The 12,748-nt window shown below is 43.7% G+C and overlaps 1 protein-coding gene across 2 annotated transcripts in view; it reads left to right on the plus strand.

Moving 5' to 3' along the window:
* The first annotated feature begins 666 nt into the window (after positions 1 to 666).
* Positions 667 to 12,748, plus strand: part of RINT1 (RAD50 interactor 1) — a 30,380-nt gene continuing 18,298 nt past the window's right edge. The window contains exons 1-8 of one of the 2 annotated variants that reach the window (XM_077264759.1): positions 667 to 822; positions 3,107 to 3,368; positions 3,462 to 3,703; positions 4,188 to 4,361; positions 4,474 to 4,626; positions 5,994 to 6,150; positions 6,363 to 6,473; positions 7,215 to 7,440. In XM_077264759.1, the coding sequence (XP_077120874.1) occupies positions 3,147 to 3,368; positions 3,462 to 3,703; positions 4,188 to 4,361; positions 4,474 to 4,626; positions 5,994 to 6,150; positions 6,363 to 6,473; positions 7,215 to 7,440 (1,285 nt within the window). In that variant the 5' untranslated portion in view covers positions 667 to 822; positions 3,107 to 3,146. The remainder of the gene's footprint in view (positions 823 to 3,106; positions 3,369 to 3,461; positions 3,704 to 4,187; positions 4,362 to 4,473; positions 4,627 to 5,993; positions 6,151 to 6,362; positions 6,474 to 7,214; positions 7,441 to 12,748) is intronic. The other variant, XR_013215741.1, reaches the window with a different exon arrangement.

Genomic DNA, 12,748 nt, shown 5'->3' on the forward strand with positions numbered 1-12,748 from the left:
AGCGGTTTTGCACTGTGGATTTATCAAATCCGCTGCAGAAAATTCCGCAGCGGAATCCGCAACGTGGGCGCATGGCCTAAAGCCGCTGCGGAATCCGCAGAAAGTGACATGCTGCGGAATGTAAACCGCTGCGTTTCCATGTGTTTTTTTCCTCCGCAGCATGGGCACAGCGTTTTTGGTTTCCCATAGGTTTACATTGTAATGTAAACTCATGGGAAACTGCTGCGGACGCAACGCACAACGCAAACAAAAACGAAACAAAACGCACGCTAAAACGCTGCGTTTTGCGACGCATGCCTTTTTGGCCGAAAGTTGGACGCAAAAAAAATGCAACTTGCTGCGTTTGCTGCGCCCAACAAAAAGCATGCGTCGCACAACGCAGCACAACGCATGTCCATGCGCCCCCATGTTAAATATAGGGGCGCATGACGCATGCGGCGACGCTGCGGCGCCGAACGCTAATGTGAACGTTAGGGACATGGTTGTGTCTGGTGTGTATTATGGCGCAGAATGTGCTGAGTATATATGACAGATCGGCCAGCACATCAGCGCCACTTTCCAGCCGAGCACAGGTCAGGGTGACGATGCTTCTCGCCAGCACAGCTAGTAGTACACTGCCCTGCACATGACGTACTGTATAAAGTTGATTGAAGGAAAAAAAAAACAACAACCCGGAAGTGACGTGTGCTGCGCGCGGCTGGCAATGTGTCAGTGTGTGAGATGTCATCAGCGCCCGGCAGCCGGTGATCTTGCGCCTGCCCTGGGACTACTCCGGCCCGGCACATAGGGCTGCAGCAGAGCGCCCCCGTTGGTCAGACACAGGTACTACTAATGCCCGGGATCTGGCTTCTGTACGTTTCTCTGGTGCCATATGCTGCAGTAATGTGAAGGGGGCGCTATTCCTCACTGTCAGAGTATAGCTGCCGGCACGGCCATGGCTGTTTGCTTTTCCCATAGTGTGCCACATCACAGATAAACGTTTTTAGGAATGAATTTGCTTCTCTTTTTACTTTCTGTTGTAGGTTACGTAATTTATTATTTAATGTACGGAACCCCTTCCCTGCACGTGGTGTCTCCCCAACACCTAGGATCACTGTGGATCAGACCACGGCACACAGAGAATGTAGGGGGGTTCTCATGTCTCCTGGTATGGGGGGCGATGGGTTACCGTAAGGAATGTACGACTTGTACGACACCACGGTCTATGGGGTTTGGGTACACAGCGTCCTCTGACCACTATTGCAGAACTGCTGCTTTTATGGGACTGTATTAATTCACACAATGTGAATGAGCCAACACTACAGCCATAGAGTATTGCAGTGGACGACAGCTGTCTACCAATCCATGTGCCCTTCTCATTCTAGTGACAGAAGATCACTGCGGGTCCAGTGCGACCCCTGAGTGCGACCCCTGAGCCTTCTGTGGAGCCTCATGTGCCTGTGCCGAGCTCTGGAGCCCCTCTGCTTTAGTGCTCAGTAGTGTCTCTTTGTCTCTGGGACCTGTGAGGAGATTCACATGATACACTTGTTATAGGCGTCAGATGACAAAGTCATATGGAGTCTAACAGGGCTTAGAAAATCAATGTTATTCCAAGGTTTTACAGTGTTAAAATGTTTATACACACAAATTGCTTGGTCCATATGTTTTGTGGGTAGAGCCTTACATTTTGGCTCTGTTCAGATCTTGTGGATCAAGACTGTTTCCGCTTTTAACTTGGGCTTCATTCACATGTCTATGTGTAAATATGTACGTGAAAAAATGGTACGTGTGTCATTCGTATGTCTGTTTTTACCATCGGGGTTGGGCTTGTGTGTCCGTTTTTACCATCGGGGTTGGGTTTGTATGTCCGTTTTTACCATCACGGTTGGGTTTGTGTGTCCGTTGTCACCATCGGTGTTGGGCTTGTGTGTCCGTTGTCACCATCGGTGTTGGGCTTGTGTGTCCGTTTTTACCATCACGGTTGGGTTTGTATGTCCGTTTTTATCATCACGGTTGGGCTTGTGTGTCCGTTGTCACCATCGGTGTTGGGCTTGTGTGTCCGTTGTCACCATCGGTGTTGGGCTTGCGTGTCCGTTGTCACCATCGGTGTTGGGCTTGCGTGTCCCTTTTTACTGTTGGTGGTTTTCACAGATGGATAAATAAATTACAAAGTTTCTCCTATCCTCTTCAATGTTAAACACTGATAGCACAAGGATGGCGCATAGATTCCATCCGTGTGCGGTTCTTGTTTTTCACGGATCAATAGACTTGTATTGATATGGAGCAAAATGTACATGTCTCCATGAGTTTTGCATGAACACACAGTCCGTGAAGAAACACGGACATGTGAACAGCAGCATAGACTACAATGGATACGTGTTGTATCCGGAACAAAAATGTATAGAACAAGTACGTGCAACACGGACGTCTACATGAGGCCTATCCCAGTGACATGTCTTTAAGATAACCACCATAAATTGCATAGAAAAAGACTTGCAGTTGGGTGGTCTCCTTAAACATGGTTAGTGTAGGTATTGTATGAGAATGAAAAATCAGGTGTGGTCGTGGGGTGGTCTCTTAGAGTTACTGTATATGCATTAAAACCAGTGTTATGCATTACTAATGAAGTTGTCTAGTTAAATATTTACTTAAATGTGTTTGCAGTGGCTTATGCTTACTAATATACTTTCATTATGATTGCTGCCCCTCTGTCCTCATTATCTCTAGTCTGCTCCACTTCCACATTAGTTTAAACACGGGTCAAGATGTACTGTGGTACGTGAGGAGGAAAAATGTTGGCCTTTGCTATCTGCTCATGCATGTTGCCTTTCCATTGAGAGCAGACAATTGGATTTTTACTTTTATTTTAAAGGGGTTATTCACAACTATGAAAACACTTTTTCAATGCCCCCTATCAGTCTTCTGTCTGTGATCAAATGTCTTGGCTGCCTCTGATTGTCTGGAGACTTCACGGGATGTCGCCCCCTGAAAGAAGGAAACTATTTAAAAAATAAGTTTTGTAGCACTTTGGCCATTGAAAAAAGTGTTTCTTAAAGTATTGTATGTTCTACCAATAAGTGAACTAATATTTTTGGAGTACAGAAAAATTACGATGTTTCCTTTTTAGATGTTTCCAGGATCGACCCTTTAATGCACAAAAATCAAATATGGCGTCTTGTGAAACTGATGAAGCATTAACCAAATCAGACCTCCATGACTTGGAGAAACCAACTGAGGTCCCTGAAACCCCTGATCCAAACACATCTGATCTACCGTTTTATGTCTGCGAGTTTGTGGAGAAAGAGGTTGGAAATGACTTCAAGTCCTTGTGGAAAGTTTCCAGTCTTATCGATAAAATTGCAGAAGAGAAGAAACATCTGGAGGAGCAGGTATGCCAAAGGGTGTGTTGTAGTGACGGTATGTCTGTGCATGTTTGTATTCTTTCCTTTATTTTTACAACTAAATTTTTTTTACCTCCTCAGGTTCTGACTGTCTCATCTGAGGCTCCGAAACGAATTCAGGCTGCCCTAAATAATGCTGAGAATACACAGTCCGCCCTCGCAGCCCTGGTGAAAAGAGAAGGCATTGTTAGTGAAGCCATCACTAAACATCTGGAAGATGCTGCCCCATGGATGGATGATTTAGGAGCGCTAACAGACCAGATCAATGAAGTGGAGCGTCACCTATCTTACTTAAAGTGGATTTCACAAATTGAAGAACTGAGGTAAACCACAGGCTATGCCATAGACTGTAGTCCTGGGTGTTAATGCAGTGGAACCAGAGCAATGAAGTCCCACTAAGCATTAGGACCTGCTTTGCAATGATTATTTTAATAGATTTTTCATTCTGTCTTAAAGTGGATGCCCACAACTTTCCAGCACCTTATTTTGAGTCACGGGGAAATGGAAAAATAAAAATTGGAGAAGGAAAAAAAAAAACTATGCTCACCTCCCGCTCTTACATACTTAGCACTGTCTACCCCGCTTGCTTCCTCTTACGAATTTTTGTGAAAGCTACAGCCAGTCAGCTGTGATGTGTTATCCCCCGCAGAAAGCCACGGCTAGGAGACGACCAGGGGACACAGGGCTGAGTGCTGGATGTCAGTATGGTTTTTATTTCTTCACCACCCTGCTACCAATAATGAGAAGTTGTTAAGTAGTAGACAACTTGTAAATGTTTTGAGCACAAACTTTATTTTTTCTTCTCAGTGACAACATTCAGCAGCATCTAATGACTAACAATGTGGCAGAAGCTGCCAGTACCTTGGTGTCTATGACGGAACAGGCGATTAAGCTCCAGGAGTCATCGTGCATTCATCTACTGAAATTTATTACATCTACAGTTCAGTTCTGGCACAAGATACTGAAAGACAAGTTAACAAGGTAAAAGTGTGAGGCCACTTACCACCATAGTATAGGTGTTTTACTATATACCATAGAGTCATCAGTGTCGTAAATCCACTAAATTAACGCTTCAATTTTCCTTTTGGCTCAGCGACTTTGAAGAAGTGTTAAGTCAGTTACGCTGGCCTTTTATTGGTCCTCATCAGCCACTGACACCAGTCTCTTCATCAACATCTGGGAGTGTAACAGACATCTACGCTAGTTTGGAAATGCTCTTCTCTCAACTCCTAAAGCTTCAGATTTCGTATCCTTTATGGAACGTAGATACTGAGTTACTATAATTCACAGGTTTAGAACAAAGTGTTCTTTACTAAGGTTGCGTGCCCACGCTGAGTATTTGGTGAGTCTTTTACATCAGTAAGCCAAAACCAGGACAGGAACAGTCAGAGAAAAGGTATAATAGAAACACGTGCACCTGTTCTGCGTTTATCACCCACTCTTGGTTTTGGCTTACAAATACTGATGTACACAGGCAATCCATTCATGTGTTGCGGTTGTTGAGCCTGGGGAATCAAACATACTTTTCGAGCACATTGAAGACACTCATTTTGCACCCGATCATGCTTGGCTAACGCCTTATCTGAGCACGTTCGCTTATCACTAGTCTCTACCTATATATATGTACACAGGGAGAGACCCGTCACTACAGTAGAGCAGGAGCTGCCAGGGACCTGTGTGTGTGATTAGTCTCCCATCTGGCTTGGTCCTCAGCCAACTTTTGTGTTTTTTTTCTGAAGTGCTGCAGTTAGTGTTGAGCGATACCGTCCGATACTTGAAAGTATCGGTATCGGATAGTATCGGCCGATACCCGAAAAGTATCGGATATCGCCGATACCGATACCCGATACCAATACAAGTCAATGGGACACCAAGTATCGGAAGGTATCCTGATGGTTCCCAGGGTCTGAAGGAGAGGAAACTCTCCTTCAGGCCCTGGGATCCATATTACTGTGTAAAATAAAGAATTAAAATAAAAAATATTGATATACTCACCTCTCCGGAGGACCCTGGACATCACCGCTGGTAACCGGCAGCCTTCCTTGCTTAAAATGAAGCCGGTAGCCTTCTTTGCTTAAAATGAAGCCACGCGACCAATCACAAGCCGCGACGTCATTCTCAGGTCCTAAATTCCTAGAATGAGGAGTTTAGGGCCTGAGAATGACATCACGGCTTGTGATTGGTCGCGTGGCGGTCACATGAGCAGCACGCGACCAATCAGAAGCCGTGACGTCATGGAAGGCCCTAAACGCGCTCATTTTAAGCAAAGAAGGCTGCCGGTTACCAGCGGTGATGTCCAGGGGCCTCCGGAGAGGTGAGTATATCAATATTTTTTATTTTAATTCTTTATTTTACACAGTAATATGGATCCGATACCGATTCCCGATACCACAAAAGTATCGGATCTCGGTATTGGAATTCCGATACCGCAAGTATCGGAATGCTCAACACTAGCTGCAGTGTTTCACCTTCAAACATACATGGCTGAAATCATACATTGTATCTGCTCTCCGGTTCCCTTAAATACTCAGTGGTTCCTTCTGTTGCATAACTGTAGTTAATTGATGTATTGGTTAAATGTTGCTTTTTGCATTCCTCAACATGTACCTCTAGAGATGAATTAATAAGTAAACCTAAGCAGGTGCCAGAGAAATATTCTCTTCCAGCCTCTCCTCCCATCATTCTTCCAATCCAAATTATGCTATCTCCTCTGCAGAAAAGGTTCCGCTATCATTTTTCTGGAAACAGACAGACTAATGTTTTAAGTAAGGTGAGTAATGTTTGTGTCGTACCCGCTCCTGAGCCCTCATATTCATTCATGACCCCATTATAAATTAGTAGGCTCTGTCCGCTTTGCCATGGTAATGTAAAGAATGGAAGTTATGACGTTAGAATTAGGCGCATGTGGGTGCAACTTTTTGTGCTGTTCTCAGGATTTTTTTGCTGTGATCCTTCTAATATTTTTCCTGTTTTGTCACCCAGCCTGAATGGTACCTTACCCAGGTTCTCATGTGGATTGCAAATCACACAAAGTTTTTAAATGAAAAGATTCAGCCAATTCTGAAGAGTTCAAGATCCACTGTGAATGCAAAGGTGATGTAATAAAATTGGTGGAGATGTTAGTGGATGTTATAACTGAACGGTACACCCGGTTTGTGTGACTGCTTTATCTGATTCTGCGGGTTTTCTTCTTAGCACATGGAATTATTGGCCAATTATTATTCTTTATTTTTAAAGAACTATTCCACGGTTCTGCACATGTGAAAATGGATTTCATACATGTAACATGAATAAAATAAAATGAACAATGATAAACTTGTACAGAAGGGAGAGAACCCTGCCCTCATGGGGCTACAATCCGCAGGGTGAGGGGGAAGGAATCAGTAGGTCATGGGATGATAGTTACGGTATGTTTTATGCACATAAGATACCAGAATAATTTGAATGTGGTTTTGCAGGTTGGTTGTAAATAATGTAGTTAAAGGGGTTGTCCAGGTTTATCACAGGTGTGCTGTGAGGATTTTTCGGTGCCGACAACGAGATTGAGTGGTCATGTCGCCGCAAGTATGCAACATGCTTACCCCCGGCTGCGCACGTCTAGTCAGAATGTGTCCGCGAGTATTCATATCACATACTAGCGGTCACATGCCCACTAATTTTCACTACTGGCACCAGAGAATCCTCATGTGAGGACTCGCAAATCTGCAGTCACTTAGAGTGACTGTAGATTTTCGTAATACACCAGGACAACTCCTTTAAAGGATTTCTGTCCAAATATATGTAAATATATACAATATGTATGCGAGCTAACAGTGGTGCTTGTCATTTCTGCAGATGGAGTTTACGCGAGGACTTGTCTTGTTGGTGCTGGAGAAGTTGTCTATTGACATTCCTTGTTTGCTGTACGATGACGTCCTTTTCTGTCATCTGGTGGATGAGGTACTCTTGTTTCAAAGAGAACTCCACACAGCACATGGATATCTAAGCAACCTGCCAAATTGCATGCATATCCTTTCAGAGGACACTTTCTTTCAACGATGGCTGACAGTGGAAAGAAAACGTAAGAGGAGAATTTGTTAAATAATTAGGCTTAGGCGACACACTTTTTTTCATAAGCACAATATCATACAGCTTCCTACATTGTATCACCGGACACACACCTATTCTCGTCAAATCTCACTAAAACTTTTGTTTTGACCTACATACAGTACTGTGCAAAAGTTTTCGGCAAGTGTGGAAGAAATGCTGAAAAGTAAGAATACTTAAAGGGAACCTGTCACCCCCCAGGTGTTTTTAACTAAAAGAGCCACCTTGTGCAGCACTAATGCTGCATTCTGTCAAGGTGGCTCTTTTAGTTCGGGTCCTTGCCAGCACTGAAATAATTGTTTTTAGAATTTGCCCCTCATACCTGCAGTTTGTCAGGGGGGCATGTCTTTTCCCCCTGACACAAACTCCCCCCTGCTGTCACTCAGGGCCGCCGGGCGCCGCCTCCATTTCCTTCCTGAATGTCCCCGACGCCTGCGCTGTAAGTTGTTTTTTTTGTTTGTTTGTTTGTTTGTTTTTTGTTTTGTTTTTTTCTGGCATGCGCAGTTTGCGCTGCCCTTCAACTCCCATCACATGATGGGAACTTACAGCGCAGGCGCCGGGGACGTTCAGGAAGGAAACGGAGGCGGCGCAGGGAGGCCATGAGTGACGGCTGGGAGGCGTTTGTGTCAAGGGGGAAAAGACATGCCCCCCTGACAAACTGCATGTATGAGGGGCAAATTCTAAAAACGAACTAAAAGAGCCACCTTGACAGAATGCAGCTTTAGTGCTGCACAAGGTGGCTCTTTTAGTTAAAAACGCCTGGGGGGGGGTGACAGGTTCCCTTTAAGATATTAATACTTTTATTTTTTATCAATTAACAAATTAGAAGTGAATGAACAAAAAAGAATTCTAAATCTGATCAATATTTGGGGTGACTAACTTTTTTTTTTCAAAACATCATCAGTACTTCTACGTATACTTGCACACAGTTTTTGAAAGAACTCTAAAGGAAGTAACCTGTAGGCTGCCACAAATCATTCTGTCACTTCAGGTAATTCCTAGCAGACTCAATGTTGAGATCAGGACTCTGTGACAGTCATATCATCACTTCCAGGATTCCTTGTTCTGAAAGCAGAAAATTATTCTTAATTACATATTTGGGGTGGTTGTTCTGATGCAGAATATATTTTGAGCCATTAGGTGCCTCCCTAATGGTATTGCATAATGGATAAATATTTGCCTGAATTTTTAAGAATTGTGATCAGGATTAATGGTGTCCTCATCCCCCAACTCTTACTGACATGCAGCCCCAAACTTACAGGGACCCTCCACCATGCTTCACTGTTGCCTGCAGACACTCATTATTGTATCGCTCTCTAGCCCTTCCTCAAACAAACTGCCATCTATTACCCATTTTGAGCACTTGCTACTATTTTTCTTTGCCCTAGTTCTCATGTTTTCAGGCATAATTGAATCACTTGGCCTTTTTTCCATGTATGGATTTTTGTCCTCAAGGCTTCCATGAAGACCACTTCTGGACAGACTTACCCAAGCAGTAGATGAGTGTAGCTTAGTCCCGCTGGTTACTGCCAGTTCTGAGATGATGCGATATATATTGATAATTCTGCTGCGCTGCCTTTCAAGAAGATATTCAATAGAGATGATGGTGTTGAACAAAGAACAGGTTTATTAATTGATGCATTTCAGAATTGAAGAAATGCCTTTAGAGCAGGGGTGGGAAATCTTTTTTTTCTGCCAAGGGCCATGTGGATATTCATACCATCCTTCGGGGCCGTACAAACTCCGCCCACAAAGTCCATCCTGACTCTGGCACTGGTGTCAGGACGTAATCTTTCATTGCATGCCCTTCAGTGTTCAGTAGTGAACGCTGCATGTGTGTGCTAACAGAGCAGGAAGAAATTACTGAGCTGGTTGTAATCAAAATACACCTCCCTGCCCAAGAATGCGGTCCCTGAGACTCTGCCTGGGGGCCTGATAAAAGGTCATCGAGGGCCGTAAATGGCCCTGGGGCCTGAGGTTCCCAAACCCTGCTTTAGAGGAAAACAACATAGTTGGTTGTGTTTTTTTTTTTCCTGATGAAGGAGTTTGCTTAACATTGAAACGCGTAAATTAATAAAACTGCCCTTTGTTCCACACCATCATCTCTATTAGATATCTTCATGACCAGCAGTGCAGCAGCATTATTTATATATTGCATTTACTGCTGGGTTTTTTCCAGCATACGGAGTAGCAGCAGCTGGTGTCTGCATCTACGTGGGAGTTGTACCTGACACAACCCAGCCATGTGAGCAATACTATACTATCTACATTTATTGCCCAGTAGGGTTGAGCGAAACGGGTCGATCATTTTCAAAAGTCGCCGACTTTTGGCTAAGTCGGCGTCTCATGAAACCCGATCCGACCCCTGTGCTTGTCGGCCATGCGGTACGCGACTTTCGCGCCAAAGTCGCGTTTCAATGACGCGAAAAGCGCCATTTCTCAGCCAATGAAGGTGAACGCAGAGTGTGGGCAGCGTGATGACATAGATCCTGGTCCCCACCATCTTAGAGAAGGGCATTGCAGTGATTGGCTTGCTGTCTGCGGCGTCACAGGGGCTATAAAGGGGCGTTCCCGCCGACCGCCATCTTACTGCTGCTGATCTGAGCTTAGGGACAGGTTGCTGCCGCTTCATCAGAAGCAGGGAGAGCGTTAGGCAGGGTCCACTAACCACCAAACCGCTTGTGCTGCAGCGATTTCCACTGTCCAACACCACCTTCGGTGTGCAGGAACAGTGGAAGCTATTTTTTTTTTTTTTTCCCCTCAGCGCTGTAGCTCATTGGGCTGCCCTAGAAGGCTCCGTGATAGCTGTATTGCTGTGTGTACGCCACTGTGGAAACCAACTGCTTTTTTCAAAGCACATATCCTCTTGTTCCTTCCTTTCTGCACAGCTATCTTTTTTGTTTGTCCACACTTTTTATTTAATTTGTGCATCAGTCCACTCCTATTGCTGCCTGCCATACCTGGCTTACATTACTGCAGGGAGATAGTAATTGTAGGACAGTTTTTTTTTTTTTTTTGTTTTTTTTTTGTGGGAGATTAAGATTGGCATTTCTGCTACAGTGCCATCCCTGTGTGTGCCATCTCTCACTGAGTGGGCCATAGAAAGCCTATTTATTTTTTCCGTGATTTGTGTTCTAAAATCTACCTCAACACAGAAACACTACATCAATCAGTGGGAGAAAAATATTGGCCTCAGTCAGGGCTTGTGTGCCACTGCTGTGTGTGCGCTATCTCTCATTCAGTGGGCTATAGCAAGCCTATATTTTTTTTTTTTTTTTTTTTTTAATATTATTTGGTTTCAAAAGTCTCCCTGAAAAAAAAAAAAAACCTAAAAAAACAGTGGGAGAGTAATATTGCCCTTTCAGCTTGTGTGCCAGTCTTGACTCCTGGGTGTGCCACCTCTCTCCCTTTCATTCAGTGGGCCATAGAAAGCCTATTTATTTTTTCCGTGATTTGTGTTCTAAATTCTACCTCAACACAAAAACACTACATCAATCAGTGGGAGAAAAATATTGGCCTCAGTCAGGGCTTGTGTGCCACTGCTGTGTGTGCTATCTCTCATTCAGTGGGCCATAGAAAGCCTATTTATTTTTTTTTTTAAATATTATTGGGTTTCTAAAGTCTCCCTGAAAAAACAAAAAAAACCTAAAAAAACAGTGGGAGAGTAATATTGCCCTTTCAGCTTGTGTGCCAGTCTTGACTCCTGGGTGTGCCACCTCTCTCCCTCTCATTCAGTGGGCCATAGAAAGCCTATTTATTTTTTTTTTTAAATATTATTGGGTTTCTAAAGTCTCCCTGAAAAAAACAAAAAATACATAAAAAAACAGTGGGAGAGTAATATTGCCCTTTCAGCTTGTGTGCCAGTCTTGACTCCTGGGTGTGCCACCTCTCTCCCTCTCATTCAGTGGGCCATAGAAAGCCTTTTTTTTTTTTGGTTTTTTTAATATTATTTGGTTTCTAAAGTCTCCCTGAAAAAAACAAAAAAAACATAAAAAACAGTGGGAGAGTAATATTGCCCTTTCAGCTTGTGCGCCAGTCTTGACTCCTGGTTGTGCCACCTCTCTCTCTCTAATTGTGGGCCATAGAAAGCCTTTTTTTTTTTTTTAAATATTATTGGGTTTCTAAAGTCTCCCTGAAAAAACAAAAAATACATAAAAAAACAGTGGGAGAGTAATATTGCCCTTTCAGCTTGTGTGCCAGTCTTGACTCCTGGGTGTGCCACCTCTCTCCCTCTCATTCAGTGGGCCATAGAAAGCCTTTTTTTTTTTTGGTTTTTTTAATATTATTTGGTTTCTAAAGTCTCCCTGAAAAAAACAAAAAAAACATAAAAAACAGTGGGAGAGTAATATTGCCCTTTCAGCTTGTGCGCCAGTCTTGACTCCTGGTTGTGCCACCTCTCTCTCTCTAATTGTGGGCCATAGAAAGCCTTTTTTTTTTTTTTTTTTAATATTATTTGGTTTCTAAAGTCTCCCTGAGAAAAAAAAATAAATAAATTAGGTGGGAGATTAATATTGACATTAGTGCTTGAGTGACAGTCCTGCGTGTGTGTCATCTCTGTGATTTTGTGCCACAGAAAACAGAGTGTGTAACATTGTGCCTGATTTTCCTTGTGGTCTCACCAACCTGTTAAGGGATATTGAAATCATACTGAAGTTATAGCTCACCGTGTAAGTTGTTTGATAGCAACAAATAAAGTTACTTTGGTTAAGATTTTAAAACAATGAGGAAGTCTGGTGCAAGAGGTCGTCGTGGGCGTTCATTGTCAGCTGGTAATGATGGTAGTGGTAGTGGAGCATCAGGTGGTCGTGGGGATAAAAATATTCCACCTAAGTCTGGAGCTGTGGAGCCAGTTTCGTCGTCAGGCTACACAAGGCCTCGAACGCTCTCTTTTCTGGGAGTAGGAAAACCGCTTTTAAAGGCGGAGCAGCAACAGCAAGTTTTGGCTTACATTGCAGACTCAGCCTCTAGCTCTTTTGCCTCCTCTTCCGAAACTGGTAAATGTAAAAGCAGCGCGTCGCTTGTGGATGTTCACGGTCAGGGACAAGTCGCTTCCTTGTCCTCCTCAGCAAAAACTACAACAAGAGAGAAGGATGCAGCAGGCGACACAACGGGTCACTCCATGGAGCTCTTTACACATACCGTCCCTGGCTTAGAAAGTGAAACATTTAACAGGCCATGCCCATTACAAGTATATTCTGACATGGAGTGCACTGATGCACAGCCACAGCCAGAGTACTATGCTGCTCCTTTGACTCAGACCACCACATTGCCCTCTCAGGGTA

Source organism: Ranitomeya variabilis, chromosome 5 (assembly GCF_051348905.1).
Source record: "Ranitomeya variabilis isolate aRanVar5 chromosome 5, aRanVar5.hap1, whole genome shotgun sequence".
NCBI lineage: Eukaryota > Metazoa > Chordata > Amphibia > Anura > Dendrobatidae > Ranitomeya > Ranitomeya variabilis.